The sequence below is a fragment of the Numida meleagris genome, chromosome 5 (assembly GCF_002078875.1).
Source record: "Numida meleagris isolate 19003 breed g44 Domestic line chromosome 5, NumMel1.0, whole genome shotgun sequence".
In the NCBI taxonomy this organism is placed as follows: Eukaryota; Metazoa; Chordata; class Aves; order Galliformes; family Numididae; genus Numida; species Numida meleagris.
Window position 1 is genome coordinate 32,850,157 of NC_034413.1, and position 24,962 is coordinate 32,875,118.

At 41.5% G+C, this 24,962-nt stretch overlaps 2 protein-coding genes across 5 annotated transcripts; one reads left to right on the forward strand and one right to left on the reverse strand.

Moving 5' to 3' along the window:
- On the reverse strand, nt 1,469-9,751 carry ECD (ecdysoneless cell cycle regulator). Its single transcript, XM_021398430.1, has 13 exons — nt 9,531-9,751; nt 9,319-9,436; nt 9,151-9,238; nt 8,382-8,560; nt 7,844-8,036; nt 7,337-7,465; nt 5,841-5,966; nt 5,043-5,128; nt 4,151-4,257; nt 3,635-3,812; nt 3,212-3,279; nt 2,869-3,089; nt 1,469-2,328 (listed from the first exon to the last, which is right to left on the reverse strand). Exons 1-13 carry the CDS (start codon nt 9,718-9,720, stop codon nt 2,098-2,100), a joined length of 1,914 nt encoding a protein of 637 aa, XP_021254105.1. The 5' UTR covers nt 9,721-9,751; the 3' UTR covers nt 1,469-2,097.
- Nucleotides 9,718-24,905, forward strand: FAM149B1 (family with sequence similarity 149 member B1). 4 transcript variants are annotated; one of them, XM_021398433.1, is made up of 15 exons: nt 9,718-9,856; nt 10,441-10,533; nt 11,187-11,319; nt 12,277-12,419; nt 14,108-14,227; nt 14,693-14,863; nt 16,280-16,467; nt 16,713-16,843; nt 17,415-17,468; nt 17,941-18,053; nt 18,586-18,795; nt 19,495-19,621; nt 19,942-20,067; nt 21,071-21,152; nt 22,224-24,905. In XM_021398433.1, exons 1-15 carry the CDS (start codon nt 9,807-9,809, stop codon nt 22,295-22,297), a joined length of 1,815 nt encoding a protein of 604 aa, XP_021254108.1. In that variant the 5' UTR covers nt 9,718-9,806; the 3' UTR covers nt 22,298-24,905. The 4 variants fall into 4 exon arrangements, with proteins under 4 accessions (XP_021254108.1, XP_021254106.1, XP_021254109.1 ...); XM_021398431.1 differs by lacking the exon at nt 22,224-24,905 and adding an exon at nt 21,842-22,214; XM_021398434.1 differs by lacking the exon at nt 22,224-24,905 and adding an exon at nt 21,873-22,214.

Genomic DNA, 24,962 nt, shown 5'->3' on the forward strand with positions numbered 1-24,962 from the left:
AGAGGCAGTGCTGTGCAAGTGCAGATTCTTAGATGGCAAATTCTACAGTGAGCAGCTCCACAGTCCTGAAGGTCTCCACTGTGAAGCTGCAAAACAAATGGAAGGAGTTGGAGTAAATGCAGCCTCATAGAAATAACAGTCTGTTTGATGGAAAAGTCATATTACCCAAGAAACAAGTTCAGCTGGAGTGCCTCCAAAAGAGCTGCTTTGTTCTGAGCTTAGCTAGGAAGGTTTTTTGTTTTTCTTTTTCAGATAGCACATTAGAAGAGTCCTCTGATGATGACCTTTTGTATAGTACAGGCCACGGAGAACTCAAACTCTTAAATCCAAGCATATTTGTCAAAGTATCTAAGTTTAACAACTCAATGGAGAATGTTAGATAGTTTCTGTCTTAATTACGCTGCATGATAAAACATAAACTCTTTCTAATGTTCAAGACCTGTTTTTCAGCACTAACTGCTCGTTATCCTTGCCTGCCAGATGCAATAACTGTTCCTCAGTTTCTGGATTCCAGCGTAGGTTTATCTAACCCCATCCCATTGCACCTCACCACTGCAATCCAAACTCCTGCAGCTTCAGCAGCATCTTTGCAGCCCCTCATTCTTACACAACATCAACAGAGGACAAATGCAGAGACAGCATGGCCATTGCATCCTTGTTCACACTCATTTCATTCATTCATGTGTGCAGTCTCCATGTTCTTGATTTGTACTGGAGCATCTTACAGGAAATTCCTCAGTTACAGAACAAACAAAAAACCCAACCCAACAAACAGTAGAAAAACACAACCCAACACAACTACAAATAGAATAACAATTGCAAAAACCACCATAGTACAGATTAGTTGAGAACTAATGCAAGCAAGCATTAAATGTAAATTGTGACGGGCTCTTGAATTTCAGTGGAATGATGGAAATGTGTCACTTTCAAAGAATTTTTTGTGCCTTGGTCAAACGTTGTTGGCACAGCAGTTAGATGATGAAACCTGCCATCCAAAGAGCGCCCATGTTTTTCTGAGTATGTTCCAAAAAAGCTCACCACCAACTAAAGCTCAGCCACTGAACTTCTCTTCTGCTCGCTCAGACACTTGACTAATTATTGTGTGGAAGGCAAAACAGAAAAGACTTGTAGAAATCCAATGAATCCAGGAGATCTGCCTTCTTGCTCTCTATAGAGCAAGAATTGCTACATATTTTCTTTCATATTTACCTGTTTAAAACTTACTCTTCATATCCAGAATAGATTATTCATTCTATGTGAAAGCAACTCCAGGTTACATTTTCCCTAAAAAAACAAACCAAACCATTCAGACTGAGCTCATACACAGCTACTGCTGGCACACTACCAAAGCTCAGTCATAATGGAATCCAAAAAATGCCCCATTGTGAAAATGCTGTCACTCCAAGAACTTCCAACACTTTGCTACAGAAGTTATGCATACCTTCAAAGAAAAAAGCAGCTCCAGCAATCAAGTTGTATTTGTTTTTATTTTAAATAAATTCAAAAAATATAGCAATATTTACATATTCTATCAGATTACTCATCATCAAATATTCCTCATTAGTAAAAAAAACCCCAAACAACAAAACATTCTTATAGCAATTATCAAATGTTCTTACAATGCAGCATTTGTACTTTTGGAAAAGTGATTAAATGCATGATGAACATTGAATCAGCATTCTCAAATCCACACAAGAGAACACTGTTCCTCCAGCATGGTACTCCTCAGTCTCCCCCTGAATGCAGCAGCATTTTCCAGATATTGACAGCGCCTTGCTATGGATAAAGGATATTTTAGAAACACGGCAAATTGGAATGTCAGCTTTAAAGACAAGTTTTGTAAAAAGAGTTTCATTCAAGTCACAACATCATTTTGCAGTTTTCTGAAAACATATTACTACAGGAAAAATCCTAATCCTGTCTAAGACAGTATGCAAGTAGGCAGCGATTCCAGGTAAATTCACTTTACATCTTTAAAGCCACACATAACACTTTTAAAATGCTTTAAATTCAAACCTAGTCTCTTCTCCCAAATGCTGCTACTCTTTCTGCGTCTCTTTTCCCAATCAGCCATGTCTTCTGTATTAAGACAGTCTCCTATTCTGTTGCACCCTCACTAGAACCAATATGATCTGCATTTTCAGGTAAATACACCCCCATGCTCTGTAAAATGTTAGAGGTGGGTCCTGCCAGTCCAGCCTGAGCACTGTAAGATTCGAGCAGGTTAGTTACTAGGTTCATATCCACATCAACTGGTGTTAACTCAGCATCTTCCTCTTCAGAATCAAGGCCAGCGTTTTGAGAGGTAGTTGCTTTAACAGAACTTGCCTGTAATAAGTACAAAGAGAAAGTTTCATCACGACAAATCGTATACAAACCACAAGAGAGGGAAAAGAAAAACAAAAAGAGAGTAAAAAGAAAACAGTTCTGTCGCCAGCAAAGTTCAGGATGTTCTAATCTGCCTTGAGAGACGGAATTTGGTCACCAAATACTCATGCCAGTTAGAAATCATCACTTTCCATTATACAGATGAAGTTCCAAGAGAAGGACACAGAGGGTTAGTGAGTCGTGGCTCAGTTTCCCACGAGAGTAATCTACAATGGAAACTCGAGAAGTCAAACTGCAGCTTGCAGGGATATGAAACCAAGTCTTGGAATCAACGTGCACGTTAAAGCTGAGCTAAGTTTTCGTTTCAAAAAAATACCATGGTGCAACTGCAGCACATTTTGCTTGCACATAGGATTATTTTTTTTTTTAGTAATCAGCACATGGGTAGAGGACAGAATGACTTCTTTTAGCATATTCCTTCTTTCCTAACACAGCTCTCAAAACTATTACACCACAAACTAGTATTAAAGGCATACCTACCCCTTTCTTCTGAGTGGTAAAACTTTTTCCAATGTTGGTGTGTGCCAGTTCACGGTCCATTTCATCCATATATGACTTAAGACTGCCTATAAGTTCATTAGGTGATACCTCCTCGTCTTGCCTTTGATTTTCAGCATCTAGGTCATTGTCATCCTCATCTGAGAAGTTAAACTCCTCCTCTTCATCCAGATCATCGGAATCCAGCTCTTCTGAGTCTGCCCCTGTGTATTTTTGTGTAAGCACAGACAGCAAGGAAATCAGCACAGTGCACATGGATCATCAGAAAGCCCAGAGACACTAAATAACCATGAGATATTCCGACAAAAGAAACAAGCAGTCTCACCTAAAATTCTGTCTAATGCCTTTGTAAAAGAATCTACATCAAAGGTAACATTGGTTTCATCAGATGACCTGAAATAAAAAATGTTTTCAATAAACAAAGTTCCTATGCTTGCACAAGCCTAACACAGAGATGGACTGGGTGCCATACTGCTAAGCTAAACAAAACAACCCACAAAGCTAAGCAGGAGCTCTGGCAGATAGAGCATCTTCCACCATTTTTGTCTGCACCAGAGATGAGAGTGGTCACCAAACTAGTTTAAAAGCATGTATGTATTCGCTACTAATACAAGTGTTCGTTTCAGCCCTCTGCTAAAGAAAACACTTTCAAACTTTGAAAGATCAGAGAATCACTGAAAGGGCTGTAACTGAATGAAATCACATTCCACACTAGACACCAAACTTAAAAAAAAAAAAATACCAGTACCATGGCATTTCTGCTCCTTCGTGTGTTGAGACTTTGGACACAAAAGCCTTCATACTTTCAGCAACTGCTTCCAAGTCATATTTCTGCTCTTCTTCATTTGAGGAAGTGTGGGATTCACCTGTTGCCTCCTTCAGCATCTGATCTAGATCATCAGGAGTAATCTCCAGCCAACTGTCATCTGAAACAATTTAGGACATACTTTCTATTTGAGCACCAGTCTGTTAGCCCAGAAGTCCCAAGCTAGATGGCTGAGAGTACTGCTTGCATTTTGTAGCTCACTTTACTGCTGCTATCTAATCAGAAACTGGATTGCATGTTTTGTCAATTAACAACTCCAGACTTTGTGTCTTACACAAATGAACTGGTTGAGCCAATCTGAAAAGACTGCCCATGAGTAACAACGCTAGCGGCCACAGGACATGACAGAAGTAGGTAAAGAGATTGTACAGTTGCCCCTCTCTCACCACCAATAAACGTTTGTGATGGGAAGAGTCCACCCCCCATCATCCTGCTCACCATCCTCCGGAGGAAGACAAGCTGCTTCTCTCTCGAACTCCTTCACATCAAATGTTGCTGTCCGTAGCAATGTCAAGATTTCATCACCGGGACTCACTTCAACAGATCTAAAAGGAAAAACTGTACTTTACCGAAATGGGTTTTTGCTTGCATTGCCATGCCAATGGCATCCGATACTCCACACACGTTTTCACTGAAATTCCACATTATTCCTTCAGTGCAAATAAGTAAAAAAGTGAATTGTGCGGAACTACCAGGGTACTACACAGACAGTATTAGCCAAAATAAGACAGTAAATTAGTGACATTCCTTGTTGATGTCTCCAAAGCTCATTTCTCTTCTGCTTCCTTTGTTCTTAGTGTTTATTTTGTCTTGGTAAATGTTCAGATAGGCAGATCCCAAACAGCGCACACTGGAACTTCAAGTGACTAACAGTCAAGATATTTTGAACTGGCAAATCCTCAGATATTTTTGCAATGATTTATTTTTTTGGATTGGATCTTTTGGAGATATTCATAGCCAGCTGCCTTCTAGAGTAACGGAGACAGATTACTTCTTATTTGTTATTCACTGGGATTGCTTCTCAGTGAGGCTTAAACAATTTCCACAGCCAACCAACCAAATGAATAATGCTTTTCAGTCACCTCTTAACCCACTTGGAATAGCTTAATACTTTAAAAAAACAAGATAAATAGTTACTCAAGCAATAACTTTTACTAATTGAGAGTGTACTAGAGGACTTACTACTCATATGCCAAAGCCACAGCAGCTATATTAAGCGGACAAAGGGTTCAGACTTTTTTGAGAAAGTCTTAAAAAACAAAACAAACAAACAAACTTAGTTGCAGAACTTGCAGGTACTATGTATTCACCAATTACACAGAGCTCTTACCTTTCTGGCTTATTAACAGATTGCTGGAAATAATGTTCTGCCATATGCAACAATTCCAAGTACTTTGCAGAGCCTTCCATTTCTCCCTGTTTAATCCAACACACAAGTATGAATGCAAGCAATTCTCCCTCCACTTGCTTTTCACAGCCAGATTTCATAATGACAACTATTTTTCAAACTGATATTTTTTGCTGAGAAAAATCAGAACAAGTAATATATTGCTTTGCCATTTATACTTGTAGCACAACACAGGAAATGGGCCTAAGGTGCTTTCGCAGTCAGATATAAAGATATTCTGCTGCAATATCATACAGCCTACATGAAAAACAATCAAAGTGAATACTATAATTCCCACAGCAGGGCAGATTTACTACACTGAAGTTACAGTTGTATACAAATTGTGAATATATCTCATGATGTTTGGGAATTACTTTGAGAAGTGGCGCTGCGATACTGTAAGAATGTTCCCCATCTTCCAATGACTAAAGATAATAAGCTAACCATTCTGATGGAATTTTCCAGTTTTACAATCTACAAACCTCAAATAAATAGTCAAAAACAACTTTTCTTCCCGCTTTTCCCTTTTTAATTTCCAAAATAAATAGATTAATTTTGAAGGGGAACAAACCACATCCGCCTCCTTTGAAGATAATTGTATATTTTCCATAGGTGGAAGCATTAGATTTTGTGCCCTGCTAGAAATACTTACACAAGTTCAAGAGCTAAAAGATGTGTTGTTTTCTTTTTTTTTTTTTTTCTGGGAACATGTAGAAGATACACATGGACACAATACTTCACCTTAAAATAATCTTTTTCCTTCAGGCTGCTGAGGTATCTCTCCCACAGGGGACCTGTGAACGCATTTCTCTTCAGATCAGGAGACACTTTACTGCATTTGGAGCACAAAATTTCAAAGCCATGAGCCTGTACAAGAGATGCAACAACGAGATATTCTTGAGATGTGACAAATTTAAGCACAGCTCTAAATGTGCTTAAGAAATGCATTAAGGACTCCATATCACTGAGCACCCAATTCTGACATCGGGAAGTAGAGACCAAAGCTGACTGTAAGGTCAAAATGGTTCATTACTGCTGCAGGAAGAGAGATTCCAACTTCCAAAGCAAGATATTACAACCTGACTTACAAAGTTTGTCTATAGGGAAAGCCACTGAAAAGCAAACTATAAGAGGGATCTATAGCTCACCAACTCCTGCTCATGTACACACCAGTACTTTAACTGAATTTACATTCTGTGCTGAACTGCAAAGCTGTGTAGCCTACACAAACATGCTGCACTGAGGCACAAGCCTTGGGACAGGAAATTTCAGAAGAGAAAGCTTGCTCTCAGATGTGGCTGTGAGCAGAGACCAAGGGCACACTGAGCTTTCTGCACTTCCAACAGACAAATCCCACTCTGTTCCCATCTCAACTGTTGCGTACGTTTGCTCTGTGCTGCGAAGATGCACTGTAGCAAGTACTACGTGCTTCATACCAAATTTGAGGTGCAGGACAGAGCCACTGGCTGTACCAGCCTTGAGACTTCAGACCTGATTGGGATGGTTTCTAGTGATGGAAGCGCAGGAGTACTCTATTCTGTAAGTAGTCCCCCACAATATTGCATTTACAGAAAAATCAGAACTGCCCGTTTGCTCACACTTCTCTGTACAAGCAAACCACCTACAAGCAAAGAGTCAGCTCTCGGACCAAACACCAAACAAAGCAGTCTAAGCACATGTCACGGTTTTATGATTTTCAGTTATTGGTACTCCACATCATAACATCATGTAGTGAATGTACCTGGTTCTCAGAAGAGAAGGACTACTACATTCCCCACGCTACTTTGCTCCTCTGTTACCATTTTCCAGCCGGAGGGAAAAGATAAAAGCTCGCAGTATAAAAACTTGCAGATCACGAGACCTCGTCCCTTTTTCCGCTGTCTCTCGTCTTGGCAGCACCTCGCTCTCCAGCAGTCTTATCGTCGGTAGTAGAGTAAGGCCTACCTTGATTTTGGGACATTCTCTCTCTCTGTATTGGATTTATCAGCTTAAATTGTAATTATATTGTATTATAGTGTGTTGTTTTGCATTCCGATATCTTATTTAGTAAATTAGTTTGTTTCTCCTCAGATTGTAGCCGCTGTTCTTTGCTCTCAGGGCCATCTCCTAACCCTTTTTTTTTTTCCTTTTCCCTTTTCCCGGGGCGTGGGCCCGAGGGTCCCCCGTCCCCTTCGTCACGGAACTGGGCCAAACGCCCGTAAACCGTTGACAGTACAAAATCAATATAAAGTAATTACCAGCTTCATGCCCAGCTCGTGGGCTTTGTACTGAGGATGGGATGGAAGGGGCAGCGTGTATCCACTGCGCCTGTCTGGAGCAAACTTCTGCTGCACGAGCTGTGCATACAAACACTTGGTGAATGTAACCTGAAAAGGCCAAAGCAAGAGAAAAACACTCACTGTGGTGTAACTGTGCTCTGTATGGGCATCAACTTTCCAGCAGTTCCATCTGAATTTTATTTTAAAGCACCCATATTACTGACCTTATCTGAGATAGTATTTCAGGTATATATATAATTTCCCTAAGGTGAGTCACTTTTTAGATTTTATACAGAATATTCCAAGTTCCCAGCATCTCTAAATAAACATGAACTTCATTCAAAATAATACATTAAAAAAAAAAAAAGCAAAACTCAGTATTTATGCTAAAAAGGTATATATTTAAAAAAAAAAACAATGTGAGGGCTTAAGTAAGTTCCCAGAGAACTTAATTAAGTGACAAGTTGCACTAGAGGGACCACTTACTATGGTCATCACACGCTCCTCTGGAGGGAAAGTCTGAAAAGTGCGACATGCCCGTAGATCTGCGGGATCCCGCAGGTAGAAGGCCTGGACCGCTGCAGCCACCAATGACGGGCGCTGCTTCAGCACTGCCACGATGCCTGCTGGGAGGTAGCAGTGTGCTCGGTGGTAAGAGGCCTGGATTTTCTCAGGATAGCTGTGTCACACAATTGCAACACTGCGTTAAAAGTGCACTGCAAGCCCCAAACACTCCTTTTTAACTACTGTTGCCATTTTCTCTAGAGTACTGAAGAAGGGCAGGAAGGAAGGTAACTCCTGCCATGGGCATCCCAGCAAGTGAACCACCACCGGAGTCCCCACATAACACAACAGCTTACAGGACAGCGGTCCCCTCTTAACACAATGCCCCCGGAAAAATTCTAGCTGAAAGAGAACCAGCTCCACTGAAGTAACAGGAAAGAGACTTAATACAATGAAGTTCCCCAGACAGCCCAGAATCAGTACTCTCCGTTACAGAATACCAAAGAAACCATGCACATACCCACTGATGCGTTTATACACTGCTCTTCGAATGGGTTCTGCTGCCAGGAACTCCTCTGAATGGGCAGATAACAACGCCAATGCTTCTGAGATGGTTAGGCTTTCAGCAGGTAGCTCCCACTGCTGCTCTTCGGTCTCTGACAGCGGAATGATGTGCAGCTCTCCCTTGTAAAAGAACACCTGGCAAACAGTAACAATGTCATCAGATGGGAAAAGAACAGTCACACAAGCCATGCAAAGTTGTGTTTCATGTATCAGAGAACCACAGAATGTCTTATGTTGGAAGGGACCTCAAAGCCCACCCAGTTCCAACTCCCTGCCATGGGCGGGCTGCCCCCCAGCAGCTCAGGCTGCCCAGGGCCCATCCCTGGCCTAGGTCCACGGTTTCCAGGTTTGGTCAAACACATCTTGTTTCCTTAACACCAGCAATACTGGAAGTTTCCCTTCAGCTGGAGATGTGCCTCAGGAGAACCCTCCAGCAGAACCACGGGTGCAGGCTGCAAACTCTCACGTGTGAGTGCTCAAGAGCACAGCAAGAAGAACTGCAAGTGGCTACGCAGGAGCCAGAGAGCTCACTCTAATGCCAAATGGATTCTGAGTAGAAGGCACTGTATGGCACTTAGAAACCATGCTGTAGATCAAGGCAAGCCTTAAGGCCTGACCTCACCGACAACAGCCAGAAAATCTGAATTTTCAGCAGCTAGAGGTGTGAGAGGGAATTGAAAGTGGTGCACAGCAGGCTGTGGTGAGCCGCCTGCTGCTACGCTCACCCTGTTCTCGCTGTTCTCAGGACCCATCCACTTCGGGAGGAAATCGGCCGCTTCTATCAGCAGGAACTCCCCGTCGTTGTCATCGACCCTGCTCAAGAAGCCGGTTTCTTACCGCTGGAGATAATGCAGGCCGCCCACCGCCCCTCCACCCCACAGCCCGCACCCCACCTGGCCACCAGCTCCGGGAAGGCGCGGGTGATCTCCCGCAGGAGGTACACAATGAACCACTCGTCCTCCACGTTGTCCCCGAACAGCGTGGTGCCGCCGATGTGCTCCGGAGTGTCTCCTGCCGGAACGGAGTCACAGAACCATTCCGGTTGGGAAAGCCCCCTCAGCTCACCCAGCCCACCCCCACGTCCCTCGCCCCGCGTCCCGCTTACCGCGCGGCGGCACGTATCGCAGGCAGAAGTGCTGCCGCTGCCAGATGTAGGCGGCCAGCAGCGGCGCCAGGCGCACCGCGATGCCGTCGGCGCAGCGCCGCAGCCGCTCCTCGCCGCCCGCCCCCGGCACGGCGAAGAGGCGGTAGCGCACCGCGTCCTCAGCCGGCGCGGCCCTCCCGCAGCCCTCCATCGCGCCGTGCCGCGCGCAGCGCTCCGCCTCCCCGGGGCGCCGTGATGGCGGCGGGCCGCTCGGCGCGGCGCTGAGGCGGGCGGAGGATGATCTCGCGATACGCTAGGAAACCGGTGCCTCCCGGCGCTCTGCAGCCGTGAGTGGCCGCCGCCGCTCGGGCCGAGCCGAGGGCCGCGGGTGGGGCTGAGCCGGGAGGGAGGCGCGGGGCCGGGGCTGCCGGGCGGCTGCCGTGCGGGGCCCGCGAACGCTCCTCCGCTCAGGGCGTAGGGCGCGGTCTGTGCTCCCGACCCCGCGGGGAACTGCAGCTCCGCACGACCGGGGCGAGCGGCTTTGTGCCCGCGGCGTTGTTTCCCTCCCAGCTGCTCCTCCCGTCTCCCTGTCCCCTACAACCAACACAGAGCTAGCAAATGCTGCTCCTAACGGTTGCCCAGGCCCCGGCCGGAGGCCGCTCTTGTCCCGTCGGTGCTCTCGGGGCTGCAGCCCATCCCTGGAGGATTTGGCCTGAAGGGATGGTACTGGTTTCCAGGCCAAGGCCCCTAATTCCGTGTTCAGCCTGCAGTTTGTCCTGATATCTTAGTTCTAACATGGATGAGGCTAACAAGAATGAATGAGTTCGGTTATGCAAGCTGGGGCATTCCTTAAAAAGCAGAACACACATAAAGCTTAGGAGCTATGCAGATACTCCCCGTAGTAATGTTGAGGGTCTCCTCTTGCTTTTAGACAAGGCCTGACGCAGCATGCCTTGCGGCACCACCCGCTGCCAGAACCCAGCCCCGTCACACCTGCATCTGAGAACTGCCGAGGGGCTTCAAGGTATTCATCACAGCAGAAAGCGGATCTTGGTCTGGAGACCATGGGAAAAGCTGTCACCTTTGTGTTGAGTTGTATTGACAGCAGTAATGCGGTCGGTAGCCTTAGGCTTCACCTCAGAACGGTGTCATTTCAGAACACAGCCTCTCTTTTTTGGACATCAGTGCGTAGCTGTGTTCTGTTCCCAGCTCACAGATAGCCCGAGTCATCTAATTTTATGACAGAAACAAGGGGGGAAAGGAGAAAAATAAGTCTTGAGTAGAACCGTGACTGGAAATACTATCCAGCTTAACAGCAGTAACGTGGGAGAAAATTAATATTCTGCTTGACCACTAGACAGCCTGCATCATCAAGGCCATCAGGAGTCAGAGCTGACAGCATGCATGCTATGCTTTTTGCTTAAATGCTTCTTGAGTAAATAATTTACCCCATGAAAACTCTTAGAGAAGCCTTGCAAAGAGCTATTCTATACCGGGAATTGGACTCCATCCTTATGGGTCCCTTCCAACTCAAAATGTTCTACGATTCTGACATTTTTATTTTTTTTATTTTTTGTACAGAAGGAAAAGCCTACCTATCCGCTTTTCTGTGATTGTGTTGTTGGCTTGTGTTTTATTTTTCTTCCTTTTTTTTCCCCCGCAACATGTGCATTTCAGTGAGTCTGAAATCTCAAAGGAATCGGACTACCGTTCTGTTACTCCAACTGATGATGGGAATTCATGGTCTGCTAGTCCAAGTTACGCAGGCACCTCCACCGAGGACAGTTCCATCTTCTCTTGGGGCTATGATGTGAGTAGAACAACATCATCCAAAACAAATCTACCACCGTGAGTAAAGATATTTGAAAAGTTGTAAATACATTGCAGGATAAAGCTGAGGACTGGCTCTGTGAAGAAATTGTGATATTGGGGATAGAAAAAACATCCTGTTGGCCTTTTCCCCATCTTTACATTCGCTCAGATCAAAACATAATAGGCTTATATTATTCAGTTAATATTCTGCATTTCTGCTCTAAAACTTTGGAAGTACAAATCACCTAATGTGTAAATATACATCCAACATAGTAAATGCTGTTATTGTGGAGTCCAGAACAGGAGATGGTGACTTTCAGATACTTGATGGACTTCACTTTGGTGCAAACTTCTGGATATTTGTATGTTACTCAAAATACATTAAGCTTCTTCATCACTTCTATTTTGTTTTTGATTTCCTATTTACCAAAATAAAGTGTGCTATTGCTTTCTGTGGAATGAAGATGGAAATTGATTAAATTTAAATTACCCAAGAACCAGCCTAATTTTTTAGCTGTGTGAGAACTTGTTATTTCACAACGTGAAAGCATCACGTTCCTGGTCTTTCAGACCAGTCTCGTGTTGGGCACCACAAACGAGACATCTTTCATTTCATCAAAATATTGCTGAGAATTACCATTCCTGTTCTGGTATATTTTACATAAATTACTGTCATTAACTTGATATAATAATACAGATATTTCAAAACATTTTAGTAGCTTTTCTTTTGCATCTGTGTAAGCTTAAGTCCTACCATGATTCATAACAGCAGCCCACATCACCTCCAGGGAACAGATTATTTAAATTTAATGTCTTTCTATGCAAAAGATTGTTTAAACCAGTCCTGCTAAGCTTTCAACAAACAGATGGTCTTTTACAACTTAAAAAAAAAAAAGTTTGAAAAGATCTTTAAATGCTATTCACCAGGTCTTTGACGGATAGCTTTCCTTTCTAGGAGTTTGATAAAGCTGCCACACAACAAGTTCAGAACATGTTCAGGCAACTCGATGAGCTACTCTATGAACAGAAAGAAAATGTGCACGTTGAGGGACTGCAGGAAGAATGCCAGCAGTGGACATCCAACTTTCCTCATCTCAGGTATTTTATTAACAGATTAATGTCAGTAGCAACACAGTTACAAAAGGTAGGGATGGTAACAGTTGCTTTTAAAACAACATTAACAGCAGGGTGGTTTTATGCAATTTTATAGCAGATAAAGAGATGACTCTGTTAGTCTGCCTGCTATTGTCATAAAAAAGCATGCTGCTAATGGAGTGGAAGCAGGAACTGGTTACCTGGGAGGACTACAGAGAAGTTGTTTGAGCAACCAGGGATCGGGTTAGGAAAGCTGAAACCTAGATAGAATTAAATCTAGCCAGGGACATAAAGGGGAACAAGAAGAAATTCTACAGGTGTATCAGTGATAAAAGGAAGGCCAGGGAAGATGTGAGCCCTCTCCAGAAGGAAACTGGAGATCTGATCATGAGGGATATGGAACAGACTGAAGTGCTCAGTGACTTCTTTGCCTCAGTCTTCACCAGTAGCGGCTCTAGCCACACCGCCCAAGCTGCAGAAAGCAAAGGTAAGAACTTGGAGAAGGAAGATCTGCCTGCTGTAAGTGAAGATCATGTTTGAGACCATCTAAAGAACCTGAAGGTGCACAAGTCCATTGGATCTGATGAGATCCATCCACAGGTTCTGAGGTAACTGGCGGATGAAGTTGCCAAGTCATTATCCATCATATTTGAAAGGTCATGGCAGTTCCCACTGACTGGAAAAGGGGAAACATAACCCCTGTTTTCAAGAAGGGAAAAACAGAAGATCCAGGGAACTACAGGTCAGTCAGTCTCTCCTCTGTGCCTGGCAAGATCATGGAGCAGATGCTTCTGAAAGCCCTACTAAAGCACATGGAAAATAAAGATGAGGTGATGGGTGGTAACCAACATGGCTTCACCAAGGGCAAGTCACGCCTGAAAACTTGGTTGCCTTTTATGATGGAGTTACACTGTCAGTGGGTAAAGGAAGAGCAACTGACATCATCTGCCTGGACTTGTGCAAAGCATTTGACACTGTCCCGCATGACATCCTGGTCACCAAATTGGTGAAAAGTGGATTTCATGGCAGGACAACTTGCTGCATAAGGAATTGGCTGGATAGTTGCACTCAGAGAGCTGCACTCAACAGCTCAGTGTCCAAGTGGAGACCGGTGATGAGTGGTATTCCTCAGGGATCAGTGCTGGGACTGATTTAACATCTTTGTAGGCAACATGGACAGTGGGATTGAGTGCACCTTCAACAAGCTTGCAGATGACACCAAGCTCCCTTCCAACCCGAACCATTCTATGATTCTGTGATTGTGATTCTATGATCTCACATTTGGTTCCTTGCCAGATGTTTAGTGCTATTTGCAGCTGACTTAGCCTTATGTATAGTATAGCTAAAATCCAGCTTAAAAATAATTTAAAAAATCCTATCTAGCTCAGCCAGTCCTTACGGCTGTCTTGAAAGTTTAAAATTTTCATTACATGTACACAGTTTTGTCTGTATTCAAGTCTTAGTATTAGCAGGGCCTGAAAAAAATCAATCACATTTTTCTTAATGGATTTACCTGACACAAAGCAATCTGTAGTAGGGAAACAACTAAAACCATGTTTAACTATTGCCAAGAAAATTGCATAGCTTCCCAATAGAATTCTTAAGATTTGCTTTGGCATGTTCTAATACCCTTCCAGAATCCCACTTGGAACACTTTCTGATTTATTTATCCTTTGCTTTTGCCCTGGCAGGGTTGTGGGGAAGCAGATAGTGATCCCCAGAGATGAAGGGTATGAATGGTATTCGAGTTCACCTTCTGCCAGTTTAGGTTCATCAGATGTAAGCCCATCACAGGAAGAAGGCTCTAATGAGTAAGTACCAGCAGTTGATCCAGACTGTACCACGGTGGGAAGGTAATTTTTTCTTCAGTGGACTACAGTGGTGGGCTTCTTAAACTGTGAGCAATATGTGGAGTGATGGTTTAGCTTTTTTGTTAGGCTGGGTTTTGAACATAGCATGGTTTTGTTTGTTTCTTTCTTTTTCATTTTTAACTGAAGAAAGTTACATTCAGAATAGCAAGGGCATCCAGCTGTCCTTGTTGCTCTCTACAGTAAGCTAATCAGTAAGTAGAAATACCTTTGCCACTGCTGACTTCCAAAGGATATGTAGATACTGTAGCTGGTTTTATTGTTAGCCATTTATTAAATGTGCATAAATTTGCTGGCTTTAGCTGGCTTTACCTACCATGTTGTTTCTCAGCTTACTCAGTGCTACTATTGGAAGTGGAATAACAACTTCTTTTTGTTTCTGCTTTCTGAAAACTGTCGCCTGTTCAGATTTAGTGTTTTTGGCAAGAAGGTGCCTCTTTCTGTTTCTCCTGTTCTCAAGAAAGCCAACCATTCCAAGTCTCCGACTTTGTGTTCTCCAGACAGCGAAGAAGGTGAAGATGGAGTAATTGTCTCTGAAGGCATAATGGAGGAATATTTAGCATTTGACTGCAGAGATGTGTAAGTCTTGAACATTGAGATAGTACTAGCGTCCTAGAACTTCTCCTCTTAAGATACAGATGTATTTGGTTTCTCTATTGATTGGTAAAGTATTTGATGATTTTTTAAATGCTTTTTCCTCTAGAGAATTTTCAAAAGCCTGGGGTTGGTAGGGCATTGGAAATTTTTCTTTATCCATCTTCTGGAAGCATGCTTCTCTGCTTCATACTGACAAACATTTTGGCTGGAATTGTACCTTCCCAGGTTTTTAGTTGTAATTTAAGAATCAGTGCTTGCCTATAAATAATACCACTATTTTTATCTTAAGAAGGGATCGAGAATGGCATAAAGAGGATTCCTTTTGTCTCTTTACTTTGTTCAACTGAACAATATGAACATATGGCCTGACTAAGAGCTCTGGGTGGTAATGTCACTTACTATCTGTTTCACTGGTTTTAATAAATAAAGCCCTTTAGTTGCCTGGACCATGAGATTCAAGTCAGTAGGTGGCATGCTTTGACCTGGCCAGAGATAGTGTTGCAGCAAACAATATTGCTGCCTCTATAAGATAGTGGTAAAGTATAGGATAACTCAATTTTTCCAACATTTTTAGCTTTTTGGTGGTAAGTAATAATTCAAGGAACAAATCTGAAAGCCGTAACGACTGTGCTCACATAAGTATTATTTTCTCCATTATACAAAATGTATTTTGGCAGATGAACATACGCTTTTTCAAGCAATCATCTTCCAGGTTTTCCTCCTAACAATGTGATGAAGAAATATCACTGTAACTACTTCCATTTATTTTTAAATGGAACTTTGATCTCAGTTGTAAAAGATTAGCAATGAGGTATAATTTATAGTGACTCTACATGGGGGAACTAAGATGTGTAGTTGAAAAGGTGATTGTCTCAGTTACTTCACATTTCAGGCATCAGTAAATTCTGGAAGAAATACAAGTTCAAGTGCCCAGCATACAGAAATGTTCCAGAAGCACTGGAAAAATATACTTCTTTCAGTATTAGACTAAATCATTTGATATTGCTATTTATTGTACTGTCAGCTCTTAAAAAACAATATTGTACGATATTGTGTGATGGTAGATGTCCCATCCATGGAGACGTTCGGGGTCAGGCTGGATTAGGCTCTGAGATCCTGATAGAGCTGTGGGTGTCCCTGCTCATTGCAGGGGAGCTGGACTAGATGACTTTTAAAGGTCACTTGCAACTCAAATGATTCTATGATAAATGTGAAATTTCTCCGGAAGTAATGTCTTCGAGCTATTCAGCCAGCTGCCTTGACTTGTTTCAATTTAGGAGAAAACAGGGCATAAGTGAAGCCTTAGGTGATGTTTTAATCCTGCTGAATAAGTGGAACAAAAATATAGGAGACAAAGAATGTGTGTTTGTGGTACGTATAATGCCCCTATTTTTACAGGGAGGAGGAACTGCATGAGAGGAAAATTGGACTCTCCTCTAATAGACGAAAATTGGGGATTCCTCCAATCTCTCCATATTCCTGCATGAAGGATTCTGTGCTCACGTTTGTGTTTGATGATGTGTGGAGTGAAGTGCTAGGCTGCATGGAAGAACTGATCAGCAGACACTGGGAAGTATCAGCCTCTGGTAAGGATCGCAGTTAAACTGAAGATTCAGAGAGGATTTTAGTTACTCAGTTTTGCAAGGATGCAATGAGAGATGCAATTGGGAATACTCTCTTCAGGGCTGAAAAAGGTTATTTGCTAACAGTGTAATATGTGCCTTTAAAAGATTTAACAGAGCTTAATGTTTAAGATGACTCTCATAGTACTGTGCACAAATAAGAGTGTCAGTAGTCTGTTCTGACAGGGATTCTCTCTTGCTTTGTGTAGATGATGAGAAAAATATCATAAAAGTAGAAACAATTCAAGCAGATTCTGGAAGCCCCCAGCAGTTTGATCCTCTGCCAGCGCTATTACCTCGTATGCCACAAATTCAAATGCCCTCAGTGACATCAAATCTGGTAAGTACTTCTAGCCAGCTGGTTTGTGTAGGCATGACTCAATACAATGCTACAGAAGTGAAGATTCAAGTACATCAGGAACTCTTTAGCTACATGACTAGTTTGGATTGTGCATAGATGCTGACTGTCCTTGCTAACCAGTGAAGTTCTGTTACTCCTCAGCTGCAAGTTTACTTATTTTTCTCTTTAAAATTGTACATTTTACATGTGTATTGGAATGCCATGTGGTGAGTGCTCGTTAATGATGTAGCTCTTTCTACATTTAACAGCGTTGGAATTAAATTGTGAGATGCAGGACTGTGTGTGTGAGATCCCATTCTCACTAGCCTATCTGTAGTTAACTGGTGAGGGAAGAGAGAGTAAGTCTTGGTGAATTTGTACAACAGTTGTTTTTTTTTCCCCCAGACTCTGAATTTGACTGCTTTAGATTATATGCTCCTAGAGTGGTGAGCATCAAGTGTTATCTCTGTTCATTCCATTTTAATTCAACTCTTTCCTTTTTATTTCTTTTTACTTCTCCTTTATTTCTACCCCCTGCATCTTCCTCACATTCCTGTTACTATATGTGTAGTGCCCAAAAACCAGATGTGGCCGCAAAACCAAAAAGAGGAGAAAACCACCTCAAGTATGTATGCTGGAGAGATTTAAGCTCTGTTCTTTTCTGTTTGTTATTGTTACGGTGGGAAGAATGTCATGTTTTTCAAGATCAGTCTGTATTCCTGGAGAGGAGTTTCCAGGTCTGTCCTTGACATAAAATAAATGCCAACATACACTGGAAAAAAAAAAAGTTGCGTAAAACTCCTGATTATAGCCGTTGTTGAAGATCATGTCATGCAAACAAGAGGCTCAGTTGGCAATTACTAAAGGTGACATAGCATCATCTGATACATTGTCTAAGCACTACCATTTGCAAGAAGAATGAAATGCTAAGATGCCTATCTTAGATGGAGGAAATTGTACAAATGAGTATATATGTACATATGGATTTCTTGGATGAAATGGGTTTCTTTCTTTCAAAAGTATTAGAGAGGACAAAATCTTTAAATATGGGTGTATGTCATTGTCAAACAGTAATTTATTTTTTATTTAACTTTCAGGTAAATCTCTCTCAAGGGTCAAATAGTGGGTCTCAACGTAATCTGAATGGCTTGATAGTGATACATGGGATCCACTTACAGCAAAGGAATCTGCCTGTAATGGAGAAAACGCTGTAAGAGCTATAGATTTTTTCTGTTTTAAAGCAGAGCACTCTCACAGTGAGAGGGATTTAATCCACAACAGTATGAGATAATCTTCCACTCCAGATAAATTAATTCTCGGTTATTTTCTTGCTTGTTTACATCCCTTATTAAATGTTGTACTTCTAGTACGGTCTTTATATCTAATTGCTGCTGATGTACCTCTTAGTGAATGGCTGCGGCATTAGTGGTAGCACGTATATGCTATGAAGAATTACAACTTTTATACTGACATATTCAATCAAAAAGTTAATAGTTCAGTAAATACATATGTATATGTGTGTGCATACATACACACACACATTAGATATAGGCTTTTTTCTTTCCCACCTACCATCATTTTCTAATTTAGCTGTTTTGTTTGGTATTGAGGAAAACCAAACCAGAAAAAAAAACCCAAATCACCTGTACATTATTACTGTCACACAGATGAGTACTGCAGTGGCAGGGTGGTTATCAGTCATGGCAAATGTATCTCTTTTGGTTCTGTGATTCTTTTATTAGGGACCTGGATGACAAACGCCCAGGCTCCAGTTCCATCCTCTCAAACAAAGCATGGCCAAATCGTCCTCCTCTGGAGCTCAGTACATCACCTCTGTCTCACAGCTCAAAAAGGCGAAACCCACTGCCACGTACCCTGCATCCTATCGACACGAGTCAGTCTCGCACTGGGACCCCACGGTCTGTGGATGATGTCTTCAGGGGAACTCGACTGTATGTTTCCAAACCAGTTTCTCATGGCAAATTACCATATTTAGAGAACCTAACTTACACAAAGAGCATTCAGTTAAATTAAAAGAACGTTAATTTTTTTATTTTTTTAAAAATTGATTATATTTTCCCTGAGAAAGCTTAGTTGACAGTTAGTTTACCATGCTACAAGCTGTGATTCAATTAATCACTTCATGCAGTTTTGAATGACAATTATATCCTTCAGTCTGTCCAGTCCAAGCAGAGCTGCTTTCTAGACTTTGTGCAGTAATGGCCCATGAAGGCACCTTTATCTAGCCTTCATTTTGCAGTACCAGCCACGCAGCACACTCCTTCAAACTGTGCTGGATGACGTGCAATTTAACCACCAGCTAGCCTGTGTATACTCCCACCATCAGGGTACTCATTCTCAGACTCACTTTACCTACAAGCTGAATATTAAACACCCTAAAAAGCAGAAAGTCTTATTAATAAATTAAAGAGTTTTCTGCCAAACTTCACTCACTGCAGAGCTCGTTTTTTAAATCTAGTCTCCAACAGTTAGACATAATGCCAGCATTTCACAGCAGAAGTTCTGCACCCGTTGCTCTTACTGTAACATTGTTAGCCTACACAATGCCAAACAAGCTTACAATACTGTATGTTTACACATTGTCAAGCATATAAATGGTATGTTTTTCTGTCCTTCCCGGTGCCTTGCAGCCTGACTGCACACGAGCAGCTGACCTCACCCTCCCCACTGCTGCTAAACCGAAATAATCTCCTACCACCTATTGGTACCACCGACGTGGCAGAACATGTGAGCACCACAGGATCACAGAGGCAAATGGTAACAGGCAGAACCATTTGATTTTCCTACTGGACATTCTAAAACTGTAGTTACTGCTGATGAAATTACCAGACACGGGAGTTCCAGTTTGTTCGTTATCTTGTGACAGCAGCTGAAATTTTGACCATGCATGATTTTTTACCAACAGCATCATCTAGAGTTGAATGCTGCAACTCCAATAAGTGCCAGAATTTTCTTCCTCCCCATAAGTACGTGTGGAATGTTTTGTCTTGGAAAATCAGCTTTAAATCTTATAGTAGTTAAATTAAATGTACCGCTGCAATAAGGAAAAGTAATAATTATATTGTTATTTAATACAGAAATCTCGAGGAAACTCAAGTCGAGCTCACAGTGTAACAACACATGAAGATACTCACCAGCAGCTACACGAGAGGTTCTTCTTACCTGATCATTTCTCCAGGCCTAAAACAACCAACGTATTCTTGGTAAAGCATAGCAATTGATACCACGTCATCCTCTGTTACTGAACAGGGGGCTTTGACAACTATCACAGATAGATTACTTGAGAACCAAATGCCACAGGCAATTGATACCATCAGGTTTGTCACTAGATGAGATACACACAGGTTAGCAAAAACATCATTGCTTGGCACTTCTGAAACAAATGGGAAGTCACTTGTGTATGGGCAATGGTCTCACTGAGCTTTCCCCAGCCAGCTCCTAACTACAGCTATGCTTGGCTGGTGGTACTACACTTCTCTTGAACAACCCTGAAGCTGAGATGCTGGTATTATAAGCTAAGTATTACTTTAACTATAACATTGAATTTATCATATCCATTGGTCATCTAGCATCTTCTGTGAAAGCTTTATGAGAATTATGGGGTAGTAGAGGATGCTTTCAGGTTTTATTTTGTAGACTTGAGGAAGTCATTCCTACAGCTATATACACAGACACAAGCTTAGGATAGTCTTAATTGCTTTCTGGCACAAAGTTGCTGTACTATGTATGCAATGCCCAGTGTATTTTGGTATCAAATGTTCATTTTAGTTTAAAGAAACACCTAATGTACTGTTAACTTGTCCTATCTGACAAAGTATTCTTATCTAAGCTTCAAAAGTTGCAATTTCAACAAGAGCTTTTAAATAGCGGATGGTTTAGTTTCTGTGTAGAATTTTAACATCCTTGGCTGTCCAGTTACCAATGTGCAAACTTTCTAAAAACCTATATTGAAACAGAACAATTTTCAAAAGTATTAAGAATCCCTCTAAATTTTCAAATGGTCACATGTTAGGAAAGAGTATTTTCTTCTCCCGAACATGACTTAACCTTCCTTAAACATGTAAAAGCTCTACTTAGAACACTGCAAAATTTTGCAAATTTACTATCGTAGGAAAGAAGTACAATCAAGTCGTTTTCAGTTGTGTTATAATCTTGATGTTTGCATTTTTTTCATGCAAACATAAAGATCTTGAACTGTCTTTTCAGCCGGATCCACAGCATCGCCGTTCTTGCACTGTTATTGATTGTGGTAATCACTCTTGGACAAGCAGAGGATCAGCAGGTTCAGGTAAGCTCATCACTTACTGAATTTGAGGAGATCAAGGGGGAAGTAGGCTTTTCAGACAGGCAAGCACTTCCTGCATTAAGGAAGTTTTTCAAGGTTCTGTTTTGCATTTAACTTTTCGCTATGCAAGTTAACTCTTCTACTCTGGAACAGCTTTTCCCACTGCTGTCTTTGTAGCTCTCATGGGAGCTCCCCTTAAAAACTCCCTGCTGCCCTCAATACTAAGGCAAGTCTTGTCTGCACCTGGAAGGGGTGGCACAGAGCAGGGGGTGAGATGCACTTTCTGAAAATTAGTCCATCAGGAAAAGTTACCCTGGGTTCTTCTCATCACTGTGTTTTGGGATCCTCAATGGAGTTATGAAGATTTCTCACATAAGAAGAGTATATATACTAAAAAGATGGAATTAAAGCTGCAAAAGATAACAGCAGCTGCACAGGATAAGGGATGACAAGCACATATGTGATGATTAATGGACAGGAGGGGACTTTTAGCTTGTTTAATATAACTATCACTAATATAAGTGGTATGGGAGGCAACCTGAGTTTTATTTAATAGAAGTACTAAATTGAAATAACTTCTTTTTAATTAAAGAAAGAAGGGTTTCCTATGAAAATGAGGTCTTCCTTCCCCGCCCCCCCTCCAGCCAGCATATTTAAATGCGAGATGAGTTTTATGACTGTTGTATTGACAGAAAAAAAATTGAAATTACAAAAACTTCGTAGACATGAATGCTTCGTGGGAGATCAAGAAACAGAGCAGATCCCAGCAATGATGAAAGCATTCCTTTCACCCCTTTTGGAAGGACAGCCATATCTAAAACTTAAGTTTCCAGTTGATCACGTTGTTTGATATGTGATTACCTTCCTCTTAAGAAAGCCTCATGCTGAAAGAAACAGCAAATTACCTTGAAAGTTATGTGAAATAGTTTTTAAGTTACTGATGAACTGATTGATTGCTACAATAAGAAGCCAGAAAACCCCACCGTCTTAGTATTAAGATGAAGGAGCTGCATTTAAGTGCTTAGCTTCGGTAACTTCTAGAAATCTTGAAGTTGTACGTGATCTCTTTATTAGGTCTTCAGCCACATGGTTCTGTGAAAGGCCAAAGTCGAAGTGGATCAGTCACAAAAAGCAAACAGGGGTTCTAACGTGTCACGTGAAGAAGTGTACATCCATCTCCAGAAAAGTCACAGATGCCCTCTGAGCAACGTCAGGGCTGTTTACAGAGAGCCTTCAAGCACCCTTCTGTATGAACAGTCTTATTTTTATATAAGTCTAAGAAGCAACTGCCAAAGATTAGAAGGGATATACTTGCACATTCCGTTTTCTACCAGTACAAAAAGCTATCCTCCACTGAAACCTAACTCCTAGAAAACCTAGCAAATACTTTAAATCACTGCTGTTTTCTATTAATTATTTCTGTTTTGTGACTGGTTCATGTTACAGGCATGTATTGCAGGACCTCCTGATTTTTCCATCAGCTCTATGAAAGATTAATCAGGCATTCCATAGCAGTAGTTTTTAAAGTTAAGTTTAAAGCTCTATTTATATAAAAGCAATACTATACTATCAAAAGGAAGCTGTGCATATGATACTGCTTCTACAACTCAGCGTAGACAAGTTATGAATTCTGTAGTAATTGCAGCAGATATTAACACAGTTTTGTAAAAATAAGGTAGCAAAATAGATGAAGGGAACTGACAGCTTTAAGGGTAGCATACCACTGAACCCTCCTTGTTATATACTTCTATATACATATTTCTCAGTGTCTGAAGAAAGTTTAAGGGACAAAAAGGACTCTTAACTACAAGCAGTTCCAGAGAGTATTCAAAGAAAGTATGCTGTCTTCCTGGTGAGATATTTCATGTAGTTTCACAAAATAGGTCAGTCTCCCTTTCTTAAAAACAAAAACCAAACAAAATAAAAAAAAGAAACAAACTCCCACTGCAATTATGTAGGTATTTCTGCACTCCATCCTGAAGGTCTCCAACACGCACCATGTGAGAGACATGGCGGAGGTACTAGCTTAGTTGCCCTTGTGGCTCCAAGTAAAATGAAAACACAAAATACAGACTTTCCAAAATAAACTATTAGTTGAAGGTCTTTCTCCCAAGCAGTATATGCCAGATGACAAGCAAATGTAAAGACGAGCTGAAGATAACCACTTCCTGCATTTTAACAGTTACTGCACTGCAAGAAAACAGTTGATTCTTTATAATGCAATTTAAAAGCACTTTTTCTGTTTCCTTTTTGTTAGTATTTTCCAAGTTACAATTCAGAATGGAAACAACTTGCCAGGATTTCTTATGAAGTGGCTCCTCTACTTTCCACTGTAAGCTATGCAATCTAAGTGTTAGTGGTACCTACAGAACAGCTAATGATTTTTGAACTAGTTTAAGTTCTTCTGTTGATTGAAGCATCCAGTTGATTCAAGTGTGCTCTGATCAAAAAGAATGGAAAAGAAAGCAAAGCAGAAGTGTACAAATGTAAGCGTAACTCCTTCCTTTGCATTTCCAGAGGAAGAAGCAGCTTTGGGCTCAGTCTAAATCTCTTAGGTTTGAATAGAGATAGATGGATGCCTAAAAGCAGCCAGCAGTCACTAAACCCTTTCAAAACACGGTTTCTGTAGTGGTTAAGACTAGCAGAATGCTGTGCAGTGTATCATTGAGTTATCTGAAGCTAAGTGGAGATAAGCATCCTTCTTAAACCAGTGCCATTCCTCAGGGACCAACGTAGTGCTTAAGAGTTACAAAAATACACAAATAAACTTGAACAGACTTCTAGTACCATAATGTAGTATTTTGTAGCCTAGGGCAGGAGGCAAGGCATTAAAAAAAATGAAAGCTGTCTTGTCATAAGGTAACTTTTGGTTTCTACACAAATGGTTGAGAGATTTGTCTATACTGTTTGATATCTGTTTTGTGTAGCAAGAGTTATGTTCAAGTCCTGTGTGTTAACCAACACAGTGACCTACTGAACTCTTTCTAAATCAGGATGACTGTTTAAAGCAGCTAAGTAAAAGGGAACTCATTTCCCATTCTACCTCTGGCTTCCCCTTAGGAAGCTCTAGTAAACAGTTGCTGAATTCTATCACTGAAGTGATAGGAACCTTCAACTCAAAAGTAGATATTCGTCTTGTGGCTCTTCAGCCTTTGAAGAATGATCCATATATACAGCCAGCCTCATTTCTTTCAGCTACAGCACGTTACCCTTCAAATTCATACCCCAACCCACTACATAAAGCAGTTTTAAAAGCGTTAAAATAAAAAATAAAAAAAAACAAGTTCTGTATATTTGCACGTCGTAAAAGAGCACTTCTGAAATAACAGAACCATTGACAAACACAGAGCACACTGAAGCAGGAGTCAGAAGTAATCCCCATCATCCTACAGCAGGAGTGTGATGCCATTGAAATAACAAGCAATGCATTTCTAGGCTTTGGAAGTCCTCATCGTGAAACATCACAAATCCTAGAAACACACAGAAGCACATGTGTTCTGTGGGTTTATTAGTTTGATTGCATCATACCAGCATGTTAGAAGGTGTTAGAAGATTTTCTGCAAAGTCACTCACATGCTTGCTGCAGTCTCATTTTCTTAAGGCATCTGCTTATGTGCCACTGTCAGAGACCAGCTGATAAATAAGCGGCCCTTTTGCATAACTCCGTAATACCAGCACAGTTAACAGTGCAGATGTGTTTTCAGCTGCTAAAGAAGTATGCAGTATTCACTTCAATAAAAATAAGCGCCAATGTTATCACTGTGTTTCAAATAATTAGAAAACACAGAGGGCATGGGGAAGCAAGATAGCACA

Excerpts from the sequence above, each read along its gene's own strand:
- ECD (XM_021398430.1), bottom strand. The coding sequence starts at position 9,720 with ATGGAGGGCTGCGGGAGGGCCGCGCCGGCTGAGGACGCGGTGCGCTAC. Across the intron at positions 8,561-9,150 it reads CTGAGAACAGCGAGAACAGG|GTGTTCTTTTACAAGGGAGA; the intron begins GTGAGCGTAGCA and ends ACTGTTTGCCAG. Across the intron at positions 5,967-7,336 it reads ACGAGCTGGGCATGAAGCTG|GCTCATGGCTTTGAAATTTT; the intron begins GTAATTACTTTA and ends TCTCTTGTACAG.
- FAM149B1 (XM_021398431.1), top strand. The coding sequence starts at position 9,807 with ATGATCTCGCGATACGCTAGGAAACCGGTGCCTCCCGGCGCTCTGCAG. Across the intron at positions 10,534-11,186 it reads AACTGCCGAGGGGCTTCAAG|TGAGTCTGAAATCTCAAAGG; the intron begins GTATTCATCACA and ends TGTGCATTTCAG. Across the intron at positions 11,320-12,276 it reads TCTTCTCTTGGGGCTATGAT|GAGTTTGATAAAGCTGCCAC; the intron begins GTGAGTAGAACA and ends TTTCCTTTCTAG.